Genomic DNA, 27,657 nt, shown 5'->3' with positions numbered 1-27,657 from the left:
AGCAGGAATAGATTTTCTTAATCTAAATATGGCTGAAGAATGAGTATTACTGTAATAATTTCAAAATTATTTTAAGTAATTCTGTAAAACCATAGTTCTGAACATCCATTTTTCTGCCCAGCTGTTTTGTTTGTTGTTTGTTTTTCTTTTCTTTCCCCTCTTAAAAATATTTTGAACATAGCCACAGTCGAAACAGAAGGCAAAAAAGAGGTGATCTGTTCTAATTTTTAAAATTAACTTAATCTTCCAGCAGCAAGAAGATCAGAAGGGGAGGATGGAAGTTTGGATCAGGACAGTAAGAAGGTAATGATCAGAAAAAAAAAAAGGAGTAGTTTGTTGAGCTTTCTTGAAGCAACTCTTTTCTGAAACATTTTCATACATAAAGGTATTATTTGAGAGAACTGAAATAATCATTACTACTTTTAGGTCTTTCCAAGAAGATGTAGAAAAGCTTAATCTCTCTAGAGGGAGAGAGGGTTTAGAATCTACATTCTACAGTAAAGAAAGGAGTAGGGATGAAGAGCAGTAAGCTCATGGATTTTCACTCACTCTCAAATATACATTGGTAATTCAGCTGAGCCTGTGGACTTTTACTTAGGGTGCATCTTAACATATAAGAAAAATGTTAACAGTGGATTAATTATAAGAAAATGACATGGTGCATCTTCAAAAGTGGGACGCAGTGGGCACCCTAATTAACAGAGATCCTCAGCCCAGCTGAAAGCTAAAAGTTTTTGGTAGCTGTGATGTCTAATGGGGAGTCTCAGGATACAGTCACATTTTGTACTTTGGTAAAATGTTGGTACAGGATGTACCAAGCATAAACATACTGTCAGTTCACAAGACTTCCCAGACAGGTGGAGTAGGAGAACTGCATTCAGATGTCAAATCCTGAATCCTATAACGGGCTTTTTACTCTCTTCAGCTAAAGGCCAGTTGGCTTATTCTGAAAGGGGATATGGACACCAGAACTAATTCCCCGGATTCGGACACCCGGTCCCTGTCTCTTACTGCCGGAAGCGACAGAGAAAACTTCCCAAGGACACAGGAGGGCACAACTACCGGCTACTCCCGTGAGTACTGTGTCCCTGGCCCACCGGCACTGCCAGGCAGGGATGTGACAAAGGAGGGTGGCCCTGCTGTGGTCTCGTTCACATAGCTCTCTAGTCAGCTTTACACTTCATTTCTCTATCATATTTACACCTATTTGTCAGTTTGTTTTGCTATGGCTTGTGGTGTTCAGTGCCTTCAGTCTTTGATTGTGAAACTAGTAGAAGAAGCACCATTGCCTGTATAAGGAAACTGTATTATCTCTTGGGTTCCTTACCACAAAAATCTGCCTCTCATTAATACATAAAAGTACCTATTTATTATCATGGAATCATAGAATATGTGGGGTTGGAAGGGACCTTTAAAGATCATCTACTCCAACCCCCCTGCAGTGAGCAGGGACGTCTTTAACCAGATCAGGTTGCTTAGAGCCCCATCAAGCCTGACCTTGAATATCTCCAGGGCTGGGGCCTCCACTACTTCACTGGGCAACCTGTGCCAGTGTTTCAACACCCTCATAGTGTAGAACTTCTTATATAGTATTTCTTTTCAGTAGACAAGATGGTAGTATCAGGCAGTTTGTTAACCTGTGCTAATTACTCCTTGATACAAACTGTGTATTTTGAATATTGGTAGAGCCATTTCTTCTGTATTGTGATAAAACATAAAGAACACTTTGCTCCAAAGGTTAACTTAGAATAGGCTTTTTTAATTGTCTCTCACAGTTATACCTGTTAAGTTCACAGAAACCTTCCAGGTGGAATAATGCGGTAATTTTGTTATTAAATACTGATCTGAAGACCATGTGCCCACACTAGCTGTCAGTGCCAAAAGCATGTTCTACACATTCCTTACTCCACATTTCAGCAATTCAGGTGGTGTAAGAAAGAGTCATCAGAATCGGGTCTGAATTTTACTTCTACATTCCATAAATGAAAAAAAAATCAGTGAAATAGATTTTAACAAATAACTGGGCCATTCCTCTCCCTGCCTCCCCCACTTCACGCCACACAGCAGCAGAAGGTCATCTCGGGTAAATGAGCTGGGGAAGTAGTTTTCCAAAAGCATGCATCCAATGCAAGGCATGTCTGGCAGCAGGGCTAGGATGTCAGTCTTGTGGGCATTTTGGTATTGTGATAGCTGGCTCCATCAACTTATATTAAGGAAATTATGGCTTAGCTATGCAAGGAAGAGGAAAAACAGATGCTACCAAGTCTGTCACAAGGCTGTAACAAGATAAAGAAGAGAAGTTATTTTGAATCATCAGTTCCACTGGTCTAACCTGAAGGGATCTGATTCCTTAACCTTCACCAGACATCATGTACATGTGCACAAGGTGTATTGTAGGATTCTTTGTGCAGGGGAAACCAAGTCTGACCACCTCACACACCTAACTTCTGTAAGTCATTGCTCAGAAATGATCACCTAAACCTTTCATTGTAATGCACATGTTGGGTAGGTTTGGAGGCTCTCTGGAGTTGATCTGATGCTTTTCTACATATGTATTGAGAGAATAGTCATTGCATGCAAATTTTAAGTAGGTATGTAGCACACCAGGGACTATGGTATACAGGAACAACATACAGTGTCAATTTTTTACTTATATTGCTACACCTGTCACTGTGCGTTTTTTAATGTTTTTAATTATCTTGGGAATGTGGAGCTATTAAAACTAAAATTGCAAAAAATAGTTCACACCTTTGTCAGGCTCAGTATCACCTGTGTGCCAATACAATATTGCTCATGTAGCTCATTTTCCATTTTTTTTCTTATATTTCTCTGTCCCTTGGTCCTGTTACCCAATTAGCAGCTACAGAGAAGTGACACTGAAGAAGTTTGCTTTCCTTGACATTCATATTTTCTATTTTCCTTTCTTTCTGATTTTATTCGGGCACCTGACTGTTTTTTTTTACCTTGACATCCTAAATAATTCCTTCTCTACTCAGTGTTTCCCCATTTAGTTCTGAGTATTTGTAGTCTGTCCCATGCCCTGTTGGCCATGGAAGAGTACCTTCTTGCACTTACGGTTCAGACCTCTGACATTCAGTCCCATCTCTGTGGCACAGTAAGTGAGTATTGGAGAAAATAAACCTTTCGGGTATAGGTTTGATACTAAGTGGCTACATAGCAGGCATCAGACTGTGAATCTCCGGCGATGTGTCCAAACACGCTGTGCAAACAGCCCTGCCTTCATCTGTCCAGCCTCTGAGCAAACCACAGAAGGATTATTCTCCTCTAGAAGATTTTTAGCACGTTATGTTAACTATATGCCCAGAAGAATACATCTAACACCAAAGTACATCAGTATGAGGCTGGTGTAATTAGCAGACATCTGGAGTGGAGTTTGCATCTCCTTACATCCACCTGTGTAAATGTGTCTTGTTTCTGTATCTGTTCATGTTTAATAGTTAATCATTTACCCTAATTAATGATTTTAAGTGTCACATATTTAGGAAAGCTGGCATCTAGCAAGCTATGTAACGCTTGCTCTTCATGTGTCCCTGATGTGGTAAAAGGCTCAGAATATCCAGGTTAGAGTGAATGTTGTACTGGAAAAGCAGGAGCTGTATTCATGCAGAGAGCAGCTGATGTTCTGATAGTGCCCAATTAGAGAGAAAGATTGCTTTATCTTGTCCTGTTACTCCAGAAAATTTACTGTAACGGTACAACTGCAGTTAGATGTGATAAAGAGCAGTCTGTGGTAGTTGCCTTTTAGTGTTATATTTTTCCTTTTTATTAAAAAAAAAGGCAGCTAAATAAAACGTGTTCAACTTTGTGACTTAGTTAATGGGAAAGAGAAGCTAAGTGAAATACTGTTCCCACTGGAGTCAGTGGGTCTTACTTGTTTTCGGCTGTTTCAGCTGTATTCACCTCTTGGATTTTTTCCAGCTGGCCACACGATGTCGCTTGTGCCCACAGATGTGGCTCAGTCCTGGGAGGCAGCTCCTCAGCTGCTGCCTGCTAAAGTGAATACTTTCAAGTTTTCAGTGTTTTTAAAGTGTTTGTTCTCAAACTGTGGTCTTTACCTTTGTGCATTTTTCCTTGGTAACTGAGTAATGCTATTTGGCAATAGAACAAAACTATCCCACCCATCTTCTCTATAGCCAAGAGGCCAAGAAATTGAACTCCGCACTGCTGTTCAACACCAGCATTATTTTCCAGACAGAGATGACAATTTCGTTGCAGATCCATTTGCTTTGTCTCAGAGGTGCTACATACTCTTTGCCCTCTGGTGTCATTACCATTCAGATTACAAGCAATGATAAGTTTCCACTTTCTAAACTGGAATAAGTAGGTGATCCACCTATTCATTGCTACACCCCTGTATCAGATGGGGAAACTCTGCAGGACCAGCAGCAGAAGTTCTGCTCATAGTTTATACCACTCTTCAGATGGTGGTTGATTATGTTTCTATAAATTCTTTTGCTTTTCTAGATAATCTTCATTTTGCTAGATTAAATAAGTCAAGCTTATCAAGCCTTCTTTCCTGTGATGAGCTTTCATTGCCCCAGTTATCCTGTAGGCCACTACTCTGGTAGAGGATCCCCTGTCACTGCCCAAAATATGATAGTTATTTCTTTATCTTATATCTATCAAGCCAGACATTTTCAACTTTCGCCTTTTTTACACTTACATTAGCAACTCAGGGTCATCTTGTGATTGAGCTGTTTACCTAAGCCTGTCTCCTTCCCTATCATTTCCAAATGATGAGCTCTCAGACTAAGTAGTAGAAATTTGGCGTATTTCTTAGTCCCCAGACACGTGACTTTCCCCATGAATTATTAAATTTTATTCCATTTCTATTGCTCTAATGTTCAAGGTTATCCCAGTTCTTTGTGATATCCTAATCCTCCTCTATATTGAAAGTGCTTTTAACTTCTTTTCAACAACAAATTTTATTTAGCCCATTCCTATTTTTGGTGACCAGATGATTAGTGAAAACATTAGGCAGTTTCAACTCAGCACCAGTCCATGCTGGCACTTTTCTCTATCAGCTCTGCTCAGTTCTTACTACCCGTTTCTTACATTTTATTATTTTCTTTACTGACACTTTAATTCCTCTGATAAACTCCACATTTTCCAGATTTGCATTTAATTCCATGTGCAGCAACATGCAAAACACTTTACTGATATCACATTAGATGAGATCCAATAAAATCTATGTTGTGCAGAAGTCATTTATCTTAACAAAGAAAACTAAGTAAGTCTGGCACTGTGTCTTTAACTTATGTCAAACCAATTAAAATCTATGTGGCTATAATTGATTTTCTGTTCAATCTTTTTGTTCGGACTTTCTGTAAGTTTTCTGTTGGAAGCAAACTGATAGCTCCTCATTATCTTTTCCCCTCTTAAATATAAAAACTATAGTTGCTGTTCTCCAGTGGTAACAGGTATTGGACTTGCAATTTAATGTGAGCTTATCACAACCTGTTTAATTACATTAAATGCTTCAAATTATGTTTCCATCACAACTGCGATTCATTAGCATCCCCTTATTCTGTTAGTTCCCTCCTTGCTCACTACTGTACCTTTTGTTTCTAAAGCCGGAGATGCAATACTCCTTCAGTGTTGGAGCTCTGTGTAGGTTAGCTCTCACCTCTGCTGTGTACTGACGTAGCGTAACTCCCAGTGATCCCATTTCTTCTTTCCTTGTTCTCTTTTTATTTGGATAGCTGGAGAATCTTTTTGCTATTTGTTTTAATATCATTTTCAGTGTTTAACTCAGCTTGACTTCTGGCAGTTCTCACTTCATCTCAGCACATCATGAGTGCTTTGCTGATCCATCTTTTGTTCTTTCTGTATGGTTATTCCTAATCATCTCCTTAGGGTATTTATTAATCCAGTGGGGTCTGGATTCCCTTCCTGCATTCCCCTTTGGATGCAGATTGCTAACATTTTTGACAGAAAGAAGCATTGTACATTCAGTTCTTTGAGCTGACTTCTCTAACTCTTTGCATCCATTTATCAAAGTTTCCTGTACTGGAATCAAGAATGTTTTTGATAGACATGTTTGTTCATCTTCTGCTTAATTTAAACTGATTCAGCTTGTCACTTATATATAGCATTATTTTTATTAACTAAAAACTAATCTGAAACACTTTTTATCCTTTCACTGACAAAAAGAACTTCCAAACTTTCTTATTAGACTCTCAGTACTAAAAGTAAGGCTCTACAGTTGTTTCATACTGACCACAAACAGTTTCATTACCATATTACATCCAGTTTGTTCATGATAACACCACTTTGCCAATTTTGTCTGTTGTAAAACTTCATTTCTCAATTCATGATCTTACTGATTTACTTTATCCATTGCTGTATCTTCATTTATGGTTTTTTCCCCTACTTGAAACAGTAGAAGTTTTAAAGAAAGCAAAATCTTTTTTTTTTTTTTAAGTTGTATGATACCAGCTCTTCTTTTTTAAGAAACAAAACCAAAACCAGACTGCATACATCATGATCAGAAGTGATGTAAATCTAAAACTATGGTACTTTTAATCCCATTTTCAAGTCATAGTTTAACACTAAGTTAGAGGGCAGAGATTTCACAAGCTCTAAAGTTTGCTTTACATCACATAGCTGCATAAGGCTTCCGTAACACAACTCTCTTCATGTCATGCCGGTAAGGTGAGTGCATCCTAACATGCTGTTATTTATAGACATTGTTACACATGTTCATGTACATTAAATACAGAGAAAGGATGAGCATTGGTCACTTATATTTCACCCCGTAAGTAGAATGTACATATTGATTTGGAATTGCTGTTTCTGGTTGTTTTCCTGAATTCTGTTTTTTACTAGTCTATAAAGGATTTACAAAAAATATAGCTCTGTGTTACATCTCTTACAGGATTTCCATATTCTAAATCTGCTTCTCTACCTGGCTGTGGAAAGAATGGCTTACACCAGGTAGGTATACATTTAAATGGATTCTCCAGGCAGTAGTGTATCATAAATAGGCAGCTTAGTAACTAGTTGAAAATCTACACAGTAATAACACTTCAAAGGTGTTTTGGCTGCCAGCCCTGTCTGACAGATTCATACCCTGTGTGGGTTGCAGATTGTCTGTCTGCAAGAGGAAGACAGACGGAGGCTTCTCCTTTTGATTGTATGTGTCATGAGCTTTGGGAATCTTGATTCTCCTCCCAAAACAAACGAAAGTCCAAAACATACAGGCTGCACATATTAATAGATCACAGTATAGCTTTAGTTAATGATAAAGAGGGTTAGGCCTGTAATTAGGCAAGTAATGATCTTAGAGCAAAGGTGGAGCATCCCATGTCCATTGCATTTCTTGAACCATTTACTCTGTTTTTTTCCAGTATGCATGTGTGTGTGTGTGTGTGTGTCTGTATATACATATATACAGTCATTGTATAAGGCGGGGGAGGGAGCAATCTAGAAAGCAAAAGGCAGAAGAAAATTATGATCAGATCAGACTAGGGATTCCTGTTCTAATCTCTTTATAATAGTTTTTGCAATTCCCCAGGACGAAAGCATCTTTGACACTGATCTCTGTTTCTCTATGGCATCCAGCATTATGGGCTCTCAGTTCATGGCCTGTATTTTTAGGTACAAATAGTGATAAATTGGCAATACATAGAAGCATGGGCACTTATATTTTGAACATTGATTTGTGACAGGATCTCATTCAAATTCCTTCCTTTCTGTAAAGGAAATGTGAAAGCTGCAAAAGTACATGAGCAGGATCAAACTTCCCCAATGATAAGAGTTAAATTGCAGGTCATTAGAAGACACTACAATAAAGGAGCTGAGACTCCCACTTAGGAGTCAGCAGCTTTTTTCTGACTTTTCAGAATAACTGTTACCAGTAACCTGAAATGAGTGAGGGACTGACTTGCGCCCAGTCACTGTGCTGGTGAGGCACCAAAGCTATCAGAAGGCTCCAGACAGGTGAGGCCAAGGCAAACTCCATCAGCAGTGGAGTGGGCTGAAGCCATGCAATGTAACACGAAAGCAGCAGATGGCAGCATTTGTCCCCCTTCAAGGGTCCAACTCCACAGCTGAAAACCAGTTAAGCTGAAAAGAAAGGTTGCTCCTGGTTAAATCCTTGAGGCCAAAATTCTTCTCAGAATGGATGTTCTCTGTTTGGATTGCAGGTTCATACCAGCTATTGCGGTTTGTTATTTTTAATCACCCATTCCAGTGCTACATAACAAAATAAACCAAAACCAAACAATACGGAGCCTTGCGGGTTATTGTGAGCATAGCTGTGCACACCACTGATAGCTTAACAGACAAAAAGGTGACGGAGGAAACAAAAATCATATATCAGTGCTTTTCTGATTTCCTGTAATGTTTGTCGTCATAGCGTTTGCCAGCAAAGAAAAAAGATAGGAGGTCAAAGCAAGCTATGGCACATATGCTCAGTTCTCCCTGGTCTTAGTGGCATCCGCAGTGTGAAGCAGGAAGCAGAATTATACAAGTTTCAGTGCAGCATAAGTGATGACTGCAGTAAGACGTCTATATCGCAGGAAAAAGGCGATTTCAATCTAATTTTAGTACCAGGTCTTCAAATGGGGGTGCCCGGTGGATTTCTGACACCTTTCTGCCTCATTGAAAGCTGTGAGGAGTCAGAGCTCGAAGACTTTATGATGCAGGACCTATAAAAGGGCTCAGGAGTGTGGTGGGTTATGATACTGCAGTTGCCTCTCGGAGTGACATCCAAGCTCCAGCTTTCACTGCTGGATGGGAGTTCACAGCATAGCCAGCAAACTGCACCTGCAGTGCCTGCAGGGACCCAGGCATCCAGCTAGCACTGCATCCTCTGCTATGGCAGAGCTCCATCATGCAGTCACAGATCAATGGGTGTTGTGACCGCTCAGGACTCCTGCCTTGAGCAGTTGGATCAAGTTTGAATGGAACTTCATTCTCTTTCTCTCTCACAAGGATCTGTATTTTGATTGTGTGGTACTAGCTTGTTTTCTTTTTTTCCTTGACAATGTGCAGAGTGATTTTTGTGGTGTATTTTGTAGCTACATTTCTTCTTTCTTTCTCTTTCAGCCTGAAAATATGGGCCAATATGAAACGGACCAGGAGACGAGCTGGGGGATGAAAGGTACGTTACAGTATCATTTCCACTCCATGTTTTCCTCCTTTGAGGATGCTCATTAACAACTTGCCATAAAGAGATCCTCTCATAGTTCACTTAATAATGACTAGATACAGACTTAGCTCAGTATCATGTTTATCACAGAGAATCTTGGTTTTTTCTGACCAATAATAATGGCCAGACTGAAGTCCTGCATCATCAAGTGGTGCAATCATGTTGAGTCAGTATCCTCAGTATCCTAAATATGTGGCAACAGCCTCTGGTTTCTCTTTGCTTAGCAGGTGGTGGTCTTATATCAAAGAGAGGAAAAAATTAAGATAATCACTCCTTCAAAATGTATCAGATAAAAAAGTCCATTGTGCTTCATGTTTGTGCTATAGTGTGGTTAAAATGTACACATTTAAAAAGCAGAATTTATTTGCATTCATTTTTTTTTAATTACAGTTTAAGTGGACTCTGAACTTAATATGGAACTTGGGTTGGAATTTTCAAAATTGCTGAGCAATTTAGGAACTTTCATCTACTCATGGGGAAGAGTAGGATTGTTTCCAAGACACTTAATCTCATGCTTCACTTCATGCATCTCTGTTGATACAAATCTTTGTCTCTATGTTTGTATAGTTTGAAGTACAGATTTTGAAAAGTAGACTCATCTCTGGTTTCATTTCAGACCATAAAAAGGTCTGTGAAAAAATACTGGCTATCCTGGTTGCAGTTAATCATCAATGTGAATAGATGACCTTGTAGTAGTCATATCATGTAGAGTCATATACTGATCTAAGTAGAATACCCCTGTGCTAGTTCAGATCCAGGAATCATCGTCCCCACACCCTGAGATCATATTTTCTTCACTGTTGTTATTCCCACTGCAGTCAGCCCAAGTGCAGAATGTTGGCATCTTGGAATATCGTATTAACTCGATTTTCATATATGTTCCCAAACTGGCATGCCTGTAATTATCCATATATTTTAACTGTTTTCAGTAAATAATAAGGGCAAGACTTTTGGATGACAGACTGACTTAGCTCTGCACAAAAGCCTCCTGTAAAAAGAAATTCCTAATTTTGCCAGACATACTCACTGTGTAACCCAGTGGCATCAGGAGATGGATTTTCTGTAATAAGCCTTTGATTTCAAGGATTTTTGTAAAAGTGCTATAGGCATTCAGAGTTTGGGGGTCAAATGCCTACTATGTATGCAGTTACCTGATGACTACTGAGAAGAGAGAAATGTAGTAGCATAGCAAATTGCTGATGTACCTAAATGTTCATTCTGGTGACTCCAAAAGAGGCCTATAAATTCTAAACGGTGAACCTGTTCTCATTCTCTTGCAGAATACAAGGTAAGAAGGGCTTTTCCAACCCTGGAAGAACAATCAGATTCAGCACTTCCTAGCAAGGTTATATGTGTTCCTTTTTTATTTTATTTTGTTAATTTTTATCCCAGTGAAATATTGGTCAAAATCAGGATGCAAGTATGTACCACCTAAATTAATAAGTTCCCCACTCTGTCATTTCCATACATCAGAATTAGATTTGGCTGGACTTCATTTGCTCTTGTCTTTTTAACAGATTTATCCTTATGAAACACTTATTGTAACAAACCGAGTTCGTGTGAAATTGCCTAAGGATGTGGACAGGACCAGGCTGGAGGTAGGAATGATATTTGCTCAATGGCTTTGCAAGTCTTTGTCCTATTTGTGTACCATTTTAGATATTCCTGTGCCCGACAATGAAAAAAGAGAGAAGAGAGGAATATCATTATATATTATATTTTATTTCAAAATACTAGTATGTTTTGAAACACCTAACTAAAAAAGAATACCCAAAAACCTGGCAATGTCCAACCAAAGGTTGTTTTACAAAGATATTGATGAAACCCAGTGGTTTTGGATGATTATACAGGATATTGAAAGTTGGGATGGGGTAAATTGAAACTTGTTTATTTTTAATTCCTAAAAACCCCACACTTCTAGAATAACCTGAGTATTATAGAAAATCTCTATCTATCCTGCAAAAATATGGACATATGTTTCTGGTCCAGTGCCTTATTCAGTCTCCCCTTTGGCTGTGTCATCCATGATCACTGTACTACGGACTTGCTGTGGCATCCACCTCTCTCAAAGTGTAGTAGTATAAGCTGGAGAAATGCAGATATAATTTATTGTAAAGGAAAGCTTAATTTCCAAAGGCTGAATGCTGAAGTTGTTCAGGTGAAATTCACAAGGTTTATTTTCTTGACTGACTAAATTATTAAACTAGCATATCTTTGTGTGAATTACTATTAAGGAGAAGAGATAGTTCAATAAAAAATACACATTTAACAATATTGGAAGATTTATATTTACAAAAAAAATTGTATTTTTAACTTGATTATGTGACAAGAAAAGAACAAACTTTAATCTTAAAGCAAACAAAAGAAGAAAAACTATGAAGTACCAGAAAGTTCCACATGAAAGATGAAGTTTTTTTAAAAAAATCCATTTATTCTTATGCATGTAGTATATTTTGGAAATGGTGTTATGTTCTTAAATACTTCAATGTGCTTGTCACTTGATTACCCAGCAAGTAGTATTGATTTGACTGTAAGGAAAAAACGTGTGCTGATTTAAGCCTGGGGTAGAGTAAGGCATGATAGCAATAAAGAAAAGATTAATGAGTCCAGAAAAAGCAGCACGGAATTGAAGAGATATGCGTGCGTGTGTGTGTGTGTGTGCGTGCGCGCGCGCGTGTGTGTGTATTAAAGAATAGAGTCTTTGTTTCAACACATGATGCTGGCCTGAATAGCAAATGCAGCTCCAGATTGCTTTTTTAAGACAAAGTATAGTTTGCTTTGGATGGATCCTGCCTGTCCTGGCTGCCATTATCCGTACCTCATACGCTGTCCTCAGCTGGAATTGCTGTTTGTTTAACATCGGAGTTGCTCGGTCTGCCTTGCACCAGGTGCAGCCCAGTGCCTGGTGGCTCAAGTAGCCCAACCACTTCAAATATCTCACAGAGGTTGGCAAAAAAAAAAGAACAATAAGCAAGATGTGCTTCAAACTTGCACCAGGAAAGCAATAAGGGGACCAGGCTGATCCTGCTGCTTGCTGCACTGGGTTGAACGTGTGTGTCTGCAAGAAAGACTCCTTTTTTAGACCATCTTACATTTATTAAGAATTGGTAGACTTTTAAACAATTGAATTAACAGCATTTTAATAGGATTATAGCTACTGGAAAAAGAGACAGCAGCTCATCTACGCATTCAAACCATATGCAGAGTTGAGTGACAGGCACAAACTATTGTCTTCCCCACCAGCCTCTTCCCCTCCTCCCCATCCCTTCCCTCTGCATAACAGAAGTTCTGGAAATAAGTAGGTCTGCACAGAAAAACAATTTATCATTATTTTCTCTTGTGGCAGAATAAGGAGATTGTAACTGAGATGCTGACTTTCACATTCAGCAGATGTCAGGCTTGGGCAAGACCCAGGACTCAGGGAGCCCAAGACTACATGGATTTATAGGTTTGCACAGGAACACACCAGGATTAGACACGCACACCCTCCCATCTGTTAGTATAGGACCCACTTAGCACACCTTGGTATCTTGGAGCTTTTTAGAGGCATACTGGCAATACTGGAAGCAGGTATTAAGATTAGATTTCACCTTTTCTTGAGCTTCATTTCACATTTGCTACAGGGTATGGTTTGATGCTCACAGATCTCTAGGAGACAAGTTCCCTCTCCCAGCAGTGTGGGTTGCCAGCTGATCTGTTTTCATCCTGCACAGCCAATGTCACTCTTGAAAGGGCTGGATTGTGCCTGTGGAAATGGTGAAGGTGATAGCACTGCTAAGCCCATGCATTATCCAAACTGGAGAGTGATTTATCAAGGAAAATCTTCTAAGAAAAAATAAATGTTCTAATATCCCAGTTTTATTTGGATCAGTTTTGTGGGCTGAAGCCTCACCTTGCCTTCACTGCTGCAAACCAGGACGAGCGCCTGGCTGTGATGGCTGTGAACACAGGGCACAGGTGGTATCAGGGAAAGGAGACCTAGAACCATTCTGTTTTATATCAGCTATCAAACATGAAAGCGGTCTTACCGTGTCCAGTATGATGAGACTATCTTACACACAATGTTTCTGATTGCTTGGTCTACTTAGGGGCAATAAAGTGACTAAATCTGCATGAGCTAGACTTATTTAACAAGTTGACTTGACGTTGACTTGAAGCAGGCTCTTCTTTGTGAAACAGAGTTTTTTGTGAACTTTGAATGATCCGGTGTAGATGTCATGGAAAAGGCACTGTTGTTTGTCTCTGATTCCCTCTTCCAAGGGAAGCGTCCAATATTGAGTGCTCCTGTCATGAAAAATGAACTCAAGTAAATGGTATTAGCTCCTTGGTTCAAATTAAGAGAGGCTGCGATGAAGGCCTCGGCTAATGGTCAAGGACCGCAGGAGGGTGGGGTTTTAGTGGGTGGTAGTGCTTTGCTGGCTTTGCTCCCATTGTGAGTATTTTTTAGATTACGCTGTTGTGTAAGAAATTTATTTTACAGATTATAAAAATATTTTCCTGTGAAAATGCATATTTTTCTAAGCCCAAGAGATATCTAGAGATTAGGAAGGCTCAACTGGCAATAAATGCATTCAAATAATAGGAATTCTTTCTTCAAAAGCACATATATCTAAGTCTGGAAATACTGAGCATGTTTTTGTTTGCTTGTTCTAACTCAGTGGTGAGGCAGAAGTAGCCCAGTTCCTTGTGCTCCTTGAGGAGGTGTTTATGCCAGCAGCGAACTAATGCATGCAGCATTGAGAACTAGTTATAATAAACAACTTGCTGGTTTTTAAATACATTACTGGCACTCTGAGTTTTGAATGAATAGCCTGGATCTTCATTTAGTATAAGCTGATTTGAAATGTGAGGAATTTACACTAGATAAGGATTTGGCCCAAGAATTTTGTAGAAGTTTCTCTGTACCACAGTGCTGTTTATTCTAATGTTAGATGAATGGAACAGCCTTCCTGGGAGCTATTCTAAAGGGAAATGATGAAGAGCAAGTGAATTCAGGTAATATTGCAGAACAATAAAGCAGTAGCACAGGATTGGATTATGCAGTCTGGGTGAAGAAGGGAAATTGCACACTAACCACATCTGCAGATGACACAAACGGTAACAGAGCACTAAACAGGCTGCCCAGAGAGGTTGTGGAGTCTCCTTCTCTGAAAACATTCAAAACCCTCCTGGACACGTTCCTGTGTGATCTTCTCTGGATGATCCTGCTCTGGCAGGGGGTTGGACTGGACGATCTTCAGAGGTACTTTCTAATCCCGACCAGTCTGTGATTCTGTGTCTAGAGCATGTTGCCCAAGAGGCTGTGGATTCTCCATCCGTGAAGGCATGCAGAGCTCAGTTGGACAAGGCCTTGAGGGGTATGGTCAAATTTTAAAGTTGGTCCTGCTTTGAAGACTTCTGTAAATCCCTAATTTACTTCAATTGGTATATTCTGTGAAGACAAAGCCTTAACATATTATAATTACGAAATAGGATTATTTGGTACTCCTGCTGCAATAACATTTGAAAAAATTCATTATTTGGTCTATCTTGAAGCATTTTATCAAAAGGATTATTTTATTATACAGGGGCTTAAATGTAAGTGTCCTAGTGGAAACTTCCCACTGAAGTCCCAAGTTTCTAGGGACTAGGACATCACCTTTGGATGGCACATATTAGCACATTCCTTACCTGCTGGTTCCACATGCTCTCGTCTGTTGGGGATTTTTTGTTTGTTGGGTTCTTTTTTTCCCCAAAGCAAATGCTTATGCTTATGGACACTTTTGAAAATCATGCCTCTTTTAAGTACTTGAGTACCTTTTTATGATTTAGGCCTTGGGCTCCTAAAAGGATGCACTTGATATTTTTTGCCTGTTATTCAGTCGCAGCAATGTGATTCAGTGCTTGCACGTCCAAATTGATGGTTCCTGCCCAGCTGCATAGTTATATATGTTTTGTTTTACCTCCCAAAGTTGCTTTTATCACAGAGTATAAGATTTCTTCTGTGGTCACAGGCTGTAGTTTTGAAAGCCAACATAGAGTTTCCCATTTGGAAACCATCTTTTCGTGTTTTCATTGATTTTCTTATCTTAATGTATCTTAGTTTCTTTAGCCTTTTCTTTTGAATGTCAGAGAGTTAAAAGCATTATTCATTCATGCCTATCAAATACAGTAGAAAGTAAATTATTCCACTTTTGTTTGAGCCTGTTCATTCTTTGTTTAACAAGGATACAATTTCTAAGGAAAAAAGTATTCTGGAATGTCAAGTAGCAACTTTCATCTGCCACCTTGTTCTTTTGTAAACAGAAATGAGAGATTTAAACATGGGTGCGGTCTTGTTTGAACAGAGCACTCAGATTAATTCAAACATGCTTTTCCTCCTGAAGCTGCTTGTCTGGATTTGTTTTAAGGATGACATTTTTTCCACTAGTTTTTATTCAACCATCACCCTGGGTTCTAGCCATTTGGGCTGCAACCATTTTAGGACTGGTTTCCAGTAACTGAGTCTGAATTTATAACAGCCCCAGCTCCTAGATGTTCTTCATACAAGTAACGTCATGTGTCCCACCTCCTCTGGAGCTCAAATGGGGAAAATCAGAGCAAAACTGGAATGATGTATATTTTAACATAGAGAAGTGCAGTTTGTAGTTTGGGGCTGAATTTGAGGTTACAGGCTCACTTCACAACGAAGCTTGTAACCCTGTGTGAAAAAGTGTGGCTCCCTGACTTCAGGGGAACTTCACACTGTTTGCCCTGCAAACTTATTCTGTTGTGTTTCTTATTCTATTCATAGGGTTGTGGTGTGAACAGTACTGGATGTCTATATTGGTTTTCAAAGCACTTACAAAAGGAGCCATTATAAAATGAAAATATGCATTAGAAATTACACTATACATATGAAAGGTAATTCCATTCAGAGTGGAAATGGTGTGGGAGCAAACAGGGATTAGATGTGGAGCATTCATATTATGGATGGACTAAATCCCAAACTAAGGGAAACTGGGAAAACTGCTTTAAGAATAAGGTGTTTCGTACCTAAATCAAATGAATAGGCAAAATTTCATGTTGACTCCAGTGTACTTTTTTGGATCAGGCCCAAAAAGCATAGACATATCACCTGAAGCCAAACCTCTGAGCCCCAGCTGCGAGTCTGGGACAAATATCCAAAGAAGTGCTGGTGTAAATATTCATGAGCACACAATAAGTAACTTCATTAGATTCTCCAGTTTAATAGACATCTACCACTTTTAAGATAAAACTGCACTTAGATGTCTTAGATTTTTGAAACTCAAGATGTTCTTCAATTCATTATGGATTCATAGTTTTATTTCTATAATTATTTAATTAACTTTTATATTAATTATGTTAATTTATATTAATAATTTTCTTAATTATATAACATTTTTATCAGCAATCTGTTGAAGGCAATTACTTATGTAAATATCAGTATGAAAAGGCTCATTTGGTTGAGTGACAGAATGATGGCACAGGTTATCCTCAGTGTTCTACTGTGTACTACTGTGTAAATAATATATGCTCTCCCTGAGTGAAATACTTGTATCTTTTCAGCTTCTACCGTAATTACTCAGATGGGGAAAAAACTGAATGTACAATGCTACTAGGGAATATTTTGCATGTGCCTTTGCATTTCACAAGAGGTTAGATTGTAAATGCCCCACAGTGTTAGTGCTGAGTGGAATGCAGCTTCTCTGTGAAGCTCCATGGTGCCAAGATACTAAACTGGACACATCCACAGGTCCAGGAGCCTTGTATGGATGCTTGAGGGTACATCAGCAGAGAGAAGAGTTTCAGACTCCCTTCCTCTCTGCTTCTGTTGCAGTGCTCTTTTGAGAGCCTTTTTGGGGACCCACGTTACTGCATGGAAGCAGAGGAGAGAGGGGGATCTGCACCCCCTGCCAAGGCTCGGTGGCACAAGTGCTCCAACTGCTCCATGCTGTGAAAAAATCTACTGCAGATGCAGTTGTAGCACTTACTGCCTCATGCCCTGATCAATGGAGTTGCTCTAGTTATCTTGTGATAACTTTGGAGTTCATTAGATGGCAACTCATGCCATTTCTTAACATTCCCTCCCCTATCACATAATTACTTAATAGTATGAAATATTTATTGAGCGTGAAGCTTAATTACTTCGTAGATGAGCATAACATTCAGTACTCCCTTGGGAATGTGGCACATGGCTAATTACAGCTTTGTAATTAGACATGCAGTAGGCTTAGAAGAAACCTCTGAAAAGCCTGCTGAGCCCCAGCAGTGCAACAGAAAGAAGAGGGAAAAGTGCAAGCCTTGTGAAAGCAAAATGAGGATTCAAAATTCAGTAGATAAAAGAGACTTTTTTCCAGAAAATTATGGCTGGGCATCCAAAGGTAGTATTTGGGCTAAATCTGAGAGGCACAGGAGAAGGGAACTGGGCAGGCAGAGGAGAAAAACTGGAGGAGAGAGAGGGCTATTATTGTTCCAAACCTATTCTGTTGAGGCACTTTTGATATCCTAAATCTGAATACAGGAAAAGACTATATTCCACTAGCAAAGCCTCTCCACTAACTACCCTAAAGAGCTAAGATCTGGTTCTTTACGTGAGTGCTTGCTTACCTGTGGACGAACCTTTCCCAGTAAAACCCAGTTTAGCTTTACTATTTTCTATCTTGAAAACTCTGGAAAAGATCCTGTAGCTTTTCCTTCTGGATTTTGTGCATCAGAGGTTGGAAGTGTTACAAGGACTCTAAACAAAAAAGAATCAAAGTGGTCAACTACTTAAAACTACACTCTTTAAAATAGAGTACACAGTGGTGCTTCAGAGAGAGTGACTAGATGAAAGATCCACTGTGGATCCAAGCAAAGGCAATGTAATGCTCAGCTGTCATTTCCTATGAACATAACGTAACAAAAAGCAAAAGAGAAAAAAACCTGAGTTTTAAAATGACCTCTAGGAGTTAGGACTTTGATTTTTCTTGTCTTCAACTCATCACCTCCTGCCATCCACTGTGTTGGTTCATTGGTTCAATATTGACTCATGAAGAAGTATGATATCCTCTGAACTTCCTATATTCATGTTTTCACATGAGGTCTCCCATCCAGTTACTGACACGGAATAAACATGCTTGTGCAGCCTGACCTGCTCACAGCCTACTGCAGTGCAGCTGAAGGTTAATTGCAATTTTCCCTTCCTGTGACTTATTCACAGTAATGCCATGTTTCTACATATTAGTTTTGAAGATCTCTGAATTTCATTAGAAGTACAATTATTCTTGGGGAAAAGAAATCTCATTGAATTAAATAAACATTATAACTCTATTTAGAATGATTATTGGCTTTTTAGCAGGCCACAGAAAAATAGGCAGGCCTTATTAATTTATAATGAAAAGCATAGCTTCTCTTTGAGATAACACTCTGGAACAAGTATTTGAATGTGCAATTAATTGCTTTTGTTCTGAGAGTCTCAAAAATGAGCGTGTATCTGTATCACTCATTTTTATGATTGTGTTTCATAAAGCATGAGGATTTTCCATTGTAGTGGTTGCATTGCAGTAGAGAAGTTTAGCTCAGCCTTTGCTTAGTTCTGTACATCGCAATAAGACACATTTGAGTTTTAATTCTTCCGTTGTGTATTTGTATGTTTTGGGAGCCCTAGCAAGGTGTGGTGACCCTCCTTACACAGTGCTGTTCCATATAGGTAACATCCAAGTGTGTAATTACAGCAGCAACATTTGGCTCCCACGCTGCAGGCCACCTTCAGATTTCCCAAAGTGGAATCCCAATGCTGTGACCCTGATTCTCTAATCCAAAGTGCTGTCAGTGCAGATGAGAGATTGTGCTTCTGGAGACATGGCTCTCCTCTTCCACAAATTCGCTGCTGCGACCCATGGACACGTCCGGTGGGACCAGCACTTTACTGAACCTGAGTGTCACTGTCTTTCTTTTCTCATGCAAGCTGACATGAAGCGCTATCCAGAACAAAACTTGGAGCAATACAGATTAATACAATTTTATTAAAACAATGTGATGTGGTAGTCCTTTCTAGCATGATGATTTCACAAATATATCCAAATTGCTGATGTTCTGATGCTGCAAGCTCCAGTGTCATTTTAGTGAAGAACCTTCTTTAAGCTATTTACATTATCTTTTAGCAAATCTTTCAGGTAGCATCATGTTAGCATCACTATGCAGCTTCCAAACTGAGTTCAAAGTTTGAGCAGAAGGGGACCTTATTCTGGTCCTGTGTACTCTCTTCAGTGTCTGCAATGTGCCTGGCTTTGCTGTTGATGCAGAGCAGAGAAGTAGATGGAGTTAAGATGCCTAAATATGGCCAAATTGTCACAAAGGGAATTAAGAATTGGTTACTAGCACACTGTAAAACACCCAGACTTCCTATGTAAACAAGGCCAACACTAGTAAAATACAAAAGGAATTAATGTTACTTTTACTAATAAGGTGGGCCATTCATTTAATGGCCCAATGATGCACTGTTAACATAGCTGGACTTTTTCAGCTGATCCAATCATTTAATAAAAAAGAAGAAAAAAAATAGAAATCCTGTTGTTGGTCTTATAAAACATAGCTTTACACACACATCTTCTCTCATACCTCAAGATGAATATCCTCCCTATGCCCTACACAAAATTTTCAATTCAAGGTAATGCTTCAGTTAAGACAAATATTCAAATAGCTGAGAAGAAAGGTAAATCAATCTAAGATTTCTTAGTGGTACATTTTCTCTGCCTTTGTTTTGGAAAAGCTTGAGGTCTTAAAGCAATAAGGTTTAGGAAAGTCCCAACAATAGTGCAGGCAAAATTTAACATCATACATACAAAGAAAAGTATGAACATAAACTTCCCACACTGGCCTATTCCCATGGTGTTTAGACCCTTCAAATACTTGTAGACATTTGCGATATTTTCCCTTAGTCATCATTTGGCTAAGCTTATACATACTTGGGCCTTTTAGTCTTTCCCCGTAAATCAAACTCTGCAACCCATGATTACTTTTGTTACTTTTATCTGAAGCTTTGCCAGTTTGATGACATCTTTCTGGGATCAAGGTTTATTCCATAATTTTTAGACATAACTGTAATCATTGCCGCTTCTAGGGTAAGTCCTGAAGCTAGAGCCCATGATGCTTAAGAAAGGGATGGTGAAAGTTTCTGAGATGCAGGGAAAATGTCAGCAATTATGCTATACTTGGCACAGACTGATGTCCTCAGAGAGGATTCAGACCATAGGGAAAGCGTTCCCTTCTACGCAAATTAATTTTGCGTGTGGATAGTACATTGATGGAGTAACAAGCTTTGCTAATATTGCAGTCCATTTGTTTGTCCTTAAGATATAGGGACAGTATGTGGAGGAGAATTAAAAGCAAAGAAACTGCCTAGTGGAATGGAAGGTGGAAATAAGTGATCTTGTGTCTTCCCCATCTCAATCTCTGCTACTGCATCCCTGGGCTGGAAACTCACAGAATCACAGAACAACTGCTTTTGGATCAGGTGGCACCAACTGAGAACTGCTGTGAGGAAAAAAAATGATGCTGGCATAACACAAAACTTAAGCATAATTAGAAAATGAGTGCAGGCAAGGAATAAAGCTGGTGTCATCTGGTTACAAGCAGAGGAGCAGAGCACACATCTAATTCCTCCTGGCTTGGATAAATGCATGTGGACTGAAAGTTTGCTGAGCCTGAGGGTAAAGTGAGATGATAAATGGCAAAGCACGGCCTTGGAGAGGAAAGGGGGAATTGCAGAGCTTGTAGTGAGATTGGTGGGAAGCTTTGTTGGGAGAGGAAGTGTAGTGAGTGTTCGACACCCTGCAGAAAAGGCCTGAGGCCTGCTGACTCTCTCTCCATTGACCTTCAGTGTTGAAACACATCTGATGAGACTACAGTAGTTCCTAGGAAGAAATGGTGTCATTTACCTCAAGAAAAAAAATGGTGAAAACATTTCTTTTAAAGTTTTACATTTCCTATGGTTTTATATGGTGGGCAAAGTGGGTTTACCTGCAGGGATGGGCTTTCTGATTCTCTCTTTGAGTATGAACTACAGTTTGTCACTGATCTCTCCTGAGTGAGGGGACATCTCAAGTCTTAACCACAATCTAGAAAGCAAGATAAAACAAAATATGATATACTTTACTCATCCAGACTTGTTTTTCAAACTCACAATCTACAGACATGTTCCTTGGTGTGAGAAATTGCTGAAGTTAAGCTTGCTTACATTTGTCCACTGGATTACCAGGAAAATATGAAAAAAAAATCAATGCAGAAAGAAGTTACTTTTTCTTTCAAAGCCAGTAGAATTAAATTCTGTCAGTGAGAGATTGTTTCTATAATACATTGTCAGATGTTGCTCATTTCCATGCGAAACAGGATCTCCGTTGCCAAATATGCATGGCGTGTTTGTTCCATGCTCTGCATAGTGCTTATGGTGGGTTGCTATCATTGGTCAAATGAAAAATGAAGGCTCAGTTCCAGATTCTTAGTCACTGTTGTTCTGAATATGTGGAATCTCAAGGCAAAAAGCCCAAGGCTGTCGTTTTTTTTAGAAACCACAAGGGCCCATAATGACCATTCAAAGTAATTAAATGTTGTGATTTCCTATAAACAATTTCATTAATTTTCCTTGAGTAATTTACATTAAAATGATAAATGCACTGTTAGTAAGTGGAAAGTAAAATTTTGCCTTCAACTTTGTCCAAAAAAATAGCCTTATAAGGTAGGCCAGTGGGGCTGTGTCCATCCTGGTCAGGTGAACAATCGTGGGATTACTAGGGCATGATAACATGGTCCCTGCCACAGTTTTGGCTAATAGCAGGTAGCACTCTTCCAGATAATGCTGGGACCTGACTCAAATGAAAAACGACCTTGGTCTGTTTGAATTATCAGTAAAAACATCATCTAAAGGACCCAGTGGCTCCCTAGCCTCTGGGGAGTGCTGTGCTTTCCCCTATCTCCAGCATCTTGCGCTCAGCATTTGCTGGCAATGTTATTCACATTTGAGAGGACTGTCTCTCCTTCAAAATTACACTCCTGGCTGGCTTGCATCTTGAGACTGAGTGGTGTGGACTAGATGGCAGTTTTGAGCCTCCTCTAAGTGACAAGGACACTGGTCCCAGGTTTCTCACCTCCTGGGAAGTCCTACAACCAGGAGGCGGCGAGATGAAAGGAAGGGGCCAACATCCTTCCTTTGAAATAACACAGTTGTCTAATGTGTGTTTAGCCTGATTCTGCTGTGTGGGGCATGCCCAAGCGTTTGTTGCACTTAGAAGCTCTGGGGGGATCTCATTTTTGGATGCATGTGGTGCTTCAGCTGGTGCCAAGGTTAGGACAGGGCTGCATGTGTGCATGGAAAGCAAGCTGTGCCTGGAGAGCTTCAAGTCAAAAGCTTGGTTGGGGAGGAGGGGGTTAGGTTGCAGGTCCCAGGTTTCAAGGAAATATTTGTGGAAGAGGAGAGTCCATGTTTAAAAGTTGCAATGTGTATTTCTTATTGCACTGAATCTGTCAATTTTGGACAGTGTGTGCTTAACGCATCAGGAACAGAGAACCATAACTGATGCTACTGAAATGCTTGAAAAACAGTTAGTCCAGTTACCAGACAAATTTTATATGATATTCATTTCTAATTCACACATTTATCTTCTCTGTCTTTTCTGTGTGTATACTAGTAATTGTTAGGCAATTATCCTGTCTCCTTCAAATTCTTTATGTTAGTATTCTCCCTTTTTTATCTTTTTTTTAAATGTTAAATCATAAAAACATCAAATAAAAGTGTAGTTCTTGGCATTTAAAGAAAAACAACTTCATCCAACTTGGACTTCTGATACAAGTCTATCCCCATGGATAAGCATATTTTGGGTTTAAGAATTTAGCAGTGTGCTCTTTCCTTTGTTATAAGGCTGCTATTAGTGGACCAGTGTGGCGTCCACTACTCTCATTAAAGATCAAGGCAAAACAAATCCAACTCTGAAATTATATTGTTATCAATCTCTTTAAAGTCCTGGAATAGCTTAAATTTGTCTCAGTGTGCTCTGTCATCAAGCACCATGTGTAAACATCTTTTGCTGAAGACCACAGCTTCTGCTCAGTTGGAACTATATTGAAAAGATTGTGTTTTTTTTTCAAAAGTCACTACTGCCATCAGTAATTTCATTTCCCAGCTACTCTGAGTTCTTTTGGTTTTGATGCAGTCTTTTCCAGAACCAATTTAGGAATTTAAATGCAAATCCTAATGCATTATTTTGTGGTGTGTTTTAAAACTTAGGAAGGGACAAAATATTCCTGTGCACAGAAGAGCTTAATGATACTTTTTGTGTTTTCATTTTCAAGAGGCATTTGTCCCCTGAAGAGTTCCAGGAAGTCTTCAAAATGAGCATTGAGGAATTTGATCGTCTGGCACTTTGGAAGCGGAACGACCTGAAGAAAAAGGCCCTGCTTTTCTAGCCCCTCCCGGATAAAATATGTGCTTAATCAAAACAAAAATAGTCTTGCCAGAACTATCACATGCACTTGCTGTTGAACCATTGTCCAGCTTCATTGTGTTAGTATGTGTTGGGGGAAACAGGACAGATTAGATGGCAACGCGTTGGAATACAGAGAATTTGCTAATCTTGCATGACCAGATGGTTTTGTCAGTAACTCCTGGTCCTACCCAGTTTACAACATGCAGAAAATCTAGCTTTAAATTTATTGTTGCTTGCAGTTACTGCTTGATGCAAACGGAAATTATGAAAGGAAGAGAAAAAGTGTAGCTGTGACAAAGGAAATACTTCCAACATTTTGTTCCATTAAGTTTTACAACTCAATTTTTACAAAATCAAGTAATGAATATAAAAGTCTCCAAAAGGGGATCACATGCTATTACATATATGGTAAAAGCCAAAGAAAAGCATGTCCACAAGCAATTATTGCAATTGTTTATGTGTGGTACTTTTTAAGAATGAAAAATATGGAAGCACCTTAATTCTACTTCTTATACTTTAGACACAGCCTACTCTCTAAAAGGTCATATTTGTCTAGAAGGTAACTAGCTATCTTTAATTACAACACAAGAGTTTTTATTTTATTAAGAATATATTGTGACATAAAACAGTTATAATGACTAAAATGTGTACAGACCTACTTAAAAATTTAGTCCCATTCATCAGGAAAACTGAAGCCTTATACAAAACTGGTTTAAAGAGTGTATTGTGCCAGTTGACTGTGTTTTCCTACTAGTTTGGGGTGTTTGGAGAACTTTTTTTTTTACATTTCATGCTGATAAACATACCATGTAATCTTAACTATATGTAGATAGATACATCTATCTGTAAAATAATTCTTTTCATTAATATATGTTCTAGGTAAAGACATTCTTACTTTCTCCACTTTCTGGCTTTTTAGGATAAGCCATGAGAAATGTGATGGTAGGTGTGGAAATGGAACAGTTCAGCATAAAATGTAACAAAAAAAGCTTGGTGTGCTCTATCAATAATACATCCAATTATAATCAAATATATAAAACCCTCATGCATTACTATTTGCATGTTTCTGTACAAATAAATTAAAAAAAACCAACCTATGGGATACTGGTCCAGTACCTCAAAACTATCCTAAATAACAAGCAAAGCTAACAAAATCTAAGCATTTGGTATGAGCGTTAGACCTTAATATCTCTTCCAGCTGAAAGACTGTGTTAAATTTGATAATTTCATATGGTCAGAAGTATGGTTGCTGACAAAGAATGTTTTAAAGTGAGTTGCTAGTTTTGTGTGATACTAAAAGAGCATTACAAAAAGTCCATTTTTCAGCCATGTGTCAGTATTCTGCATTTTTACTGCCTTGAATGTTTGTACTCACTTCCTACTTCACTATGTCTTTTTGCATTTCCTTAAAGTAACTGGTTAATATATGCACTACAACACACAGTTTCAACTGACCCAGCATTGGAAAAATCATAGCATTGAACATGCCTTCTTCCAACTAACTTTCAAAATCCATGCTGTTGGAAATAAATATTTTCTCATGACCTTAATGTTTTGTCTGATGATACATATGTTTAAAAAAATCATTAAAACAAAGACATAACTGAGTGACTTTGCTAACATGTGTATACTTTTTTGATTGCAGCGCTGCTCTGGATAGGGTCTTCTCATTATATTGATGTAAATAATATGTATTTTGCATTAGCTTTGCTTGATGAGGAGAGCATTAAGTGTACATCTGTGAATGTCAAGTTAACTGTAAAGTTGGTCATGATTTAAACAATCCATCTAGCAACTGGCATATCTCACCAAGGAAAAGCTGCCTCACTGGTGATGTTCAGTGCACAGAGCCATTAGCCAGTCCTAATTGAGAGCTCCTGACTGCCTGTGGACTGCATCCATAGTGCTCTTCAACCTCAGAATAGCATTTTACCTTTTTCCTACATGTGAAAACTGGCAATGCAGGGAAATGGGCCAGTCAAGAATGTGATTGGCAAGGTCCACTGACACAATGAAAACAAAAATCCAGGAGAACAATTAGTTGGAGAATGATGGTGAGTAAGTTTGACGTTGGTGAAGACTGAATATGAAGAAAGCGAATCCAACTGCAGAAATTTACATTGCAAGCTATCTAATCTTAGATGAAATTAATTGTATGCCGATAGTCTGTAAGTGAAAATAATACGCCAAGTTGCTTGAACACTAGTCTTACAACCATTGACCATGTTACCAGATCACTTTCAAGCCATCAGGATGATACTTTGAATTGCACACATCTCACAAAATGCCTCAACACAGTAATCTTTGTGTTCATTATACCATTCGCCAAACAGGCACGTATTTGATGCCAAACACCCAAAAATGTTTTAGAAGACAGTCAGTTTATCAACTTGCGTTCCGCTACCAGCCAAAACCAAAAAGGAATTTTGGCTCCCATACACAAAATCTTTGCTGATGTTAGATGAACAAGTACTCTTGTGTGTCCTTCTTATTTCATTTTCCTGAAAGTTTGAAACGGTCTGTAGATGTCTGTTCTGTGCAAAGGTGGCATAACTCAGTCAGCTGTTCTGCTTTTCAGATAATCATATCGATGTATCACTCTATACTTATCTACTGTCATATGGTGTAGTGACCTATTTAGTTATGCTTTCTAGCCTAACTGAATTCTTATTTACAATATGATATTGGATGCTAGATTTGGCACCAGCCAAAACTCTGGTGTAAAAGGGCCATAAAGTGAGTAGTGGTGTAATTCACTGCTAAGTTTTCTGTGCATCATCACCTAAACCCTGTAAACCAGAACATGGCATACTAGAGAATACAACATTTCTGGTTCTAAAATTTATAATATTTTCACCATATAAAAACTACAAATTGGAATTTTAGCCACGTAGTTTTCCTTCAGGAGACGCTAATCTCAAATAGCGTTATGAAACAGAAAATGCATTTCAGAGTGGTTAGATGAATCTTTGCCAGAATATTCCATCCAATAGTGTGGTCCAGCATTGGCAGTAACAAACTGAGAGTCTCAAGAAGTCATCGGCTGTTTTTTAGAAAATGCTCTTTCAGGTTATTAAGATACTGCTCCATAGTCCTGCTGCTCGGAAATTCTGTCTTTCACCATTTTGGTAAGTATGGATATGGCTATCAAGATCAATATAGCTCTGGAAGGAGCCTATTATATAGGTATACAGGAAGCAAGGGAATTTTGTCAGAGATTTTGTTTTCCTACTTGGGCCTGAAGTGTATGTCTCAGCTGTTCATGACGGCCTTGATGTATGACCTAATTCTCACCTCATGTATTTTAAAGCAGACATGTCTCAAACACAGCAACGAAAGAGCCAACTTATTTCTGGAATATTGTGTCCAGTTCTGGACCCCTCAGTTCAAGAAGGACAGGGAACTGCTGGAGAGAGTCCAGCGTAGGGCTACAAAGATGATTAAGGGAGTGGAGCATCTCCCTTATGAGGAGCGGCTGAGGGAGCTGGGTCTCTTTAGTTTGCAGAAGAGGAGACTGAGGGGAGACCTCATTCATGTTTATAAATATTTAAAGGGTGAGTGTCACGAGGACGGAGCCAGGCTCTTCTCGGTGACAAACAATGATAGGACAAGGGGTAATGGGCACAAGCTGAAACACAGGAGGCTCCACTTAAATTTGAGAAGAAACTTCTTCTCAGTGAGGGTGACAGAGCACTGGAACAGGCTGCCCAGAGAGGTTGTGGAGTCTCCTTCTCTGGAGACATTCAAAACCCGCCTGGACGCCTTCCTGTGTAACCTCATCTAGGTGTTCCTGCTCCGGCAGGGGGATTGGACTAGATGATCTTTTGAGGTCCCTTCCAATCCCTAACGTTCTGTGATACTGTGATTCTGTGATTCATCATCAGTGTCTTTGAGACAAAGGAACATGTGGATTTTTGTGGTTGCTGAGGAATATCTGACCAACAATTCCAGATAGGAAACCCGGCATGCCAGATTACCATTAAGGCTGTCTCAGAAGGCTGGACATTTCTGTCTGACCTTCTATTTTTTTTTTCCTTGTGG

General features: G+C 39.1%; 1 protein-coding gene across 1 annotated transcript in view; it reads left to right on the top strand.

Moving 5' to 3' along the window:
• The window catches only part of LOC104540955 (actin-binding LIM protein 2-like), a gene marked incomplete at its 5' end in the record, with an annotated part of 43,248 nt that extends 18,934 nt beyond the window's left edge, over window positions 1-24,314 (top strand). The window contains 7 exons of the mRNA XM_010184885.1: window positions 251-303; window positions 926-1,073; window positions 6,899-6,957; window positions 9,073-9,127; window positions 10,456-10,520; window positions 10,693-10,773; window positions 23,483-24,314. Coding sequence (XP_010183187.1) covers window positions 251-303; window positions 926-1,073; window positions 6,899-6,957; window positions 9,073-9,127; window positions 10,456-10,520; window positions 10,693-10,773; window positions 23,483-23,596 — 575 coding nt within the window. The remainder of the gene's footprint in view (window positions 1-250; window positions 304-925; window positions 1,074-6,898; window positions 6,958-9,072; window positions 9,128-10,455; window positions 10,521-10,692; window positions 10,774-23,482) is intronic.
• Window positions 24,315-27,657: the final 3,343 nt, after the last annotated feature.

This window comes from Mesitornis unicolor, unplaced genomic scaffold, assembly GCF_000695765.1.
Source record: "Mesitornis unicolor isolate BGI_N332 unplaced genomic scaffold, ASM69576v1 scaffold30805, whole genome shotgun sequence".
NCBI classification, from domain to species: domain Eukaryota; kingdom Metazoa; phylum Chordata; class Aves; order Mesitornithiformes; family Mesitornithidae; genus Mesitornis; species Mesitornis unicolor.
The sequence above is the reverse complement of the archived record's forward strand: the minus strand, read 5'-3'. Positions and strand labels throughout refer to the sequence as shown.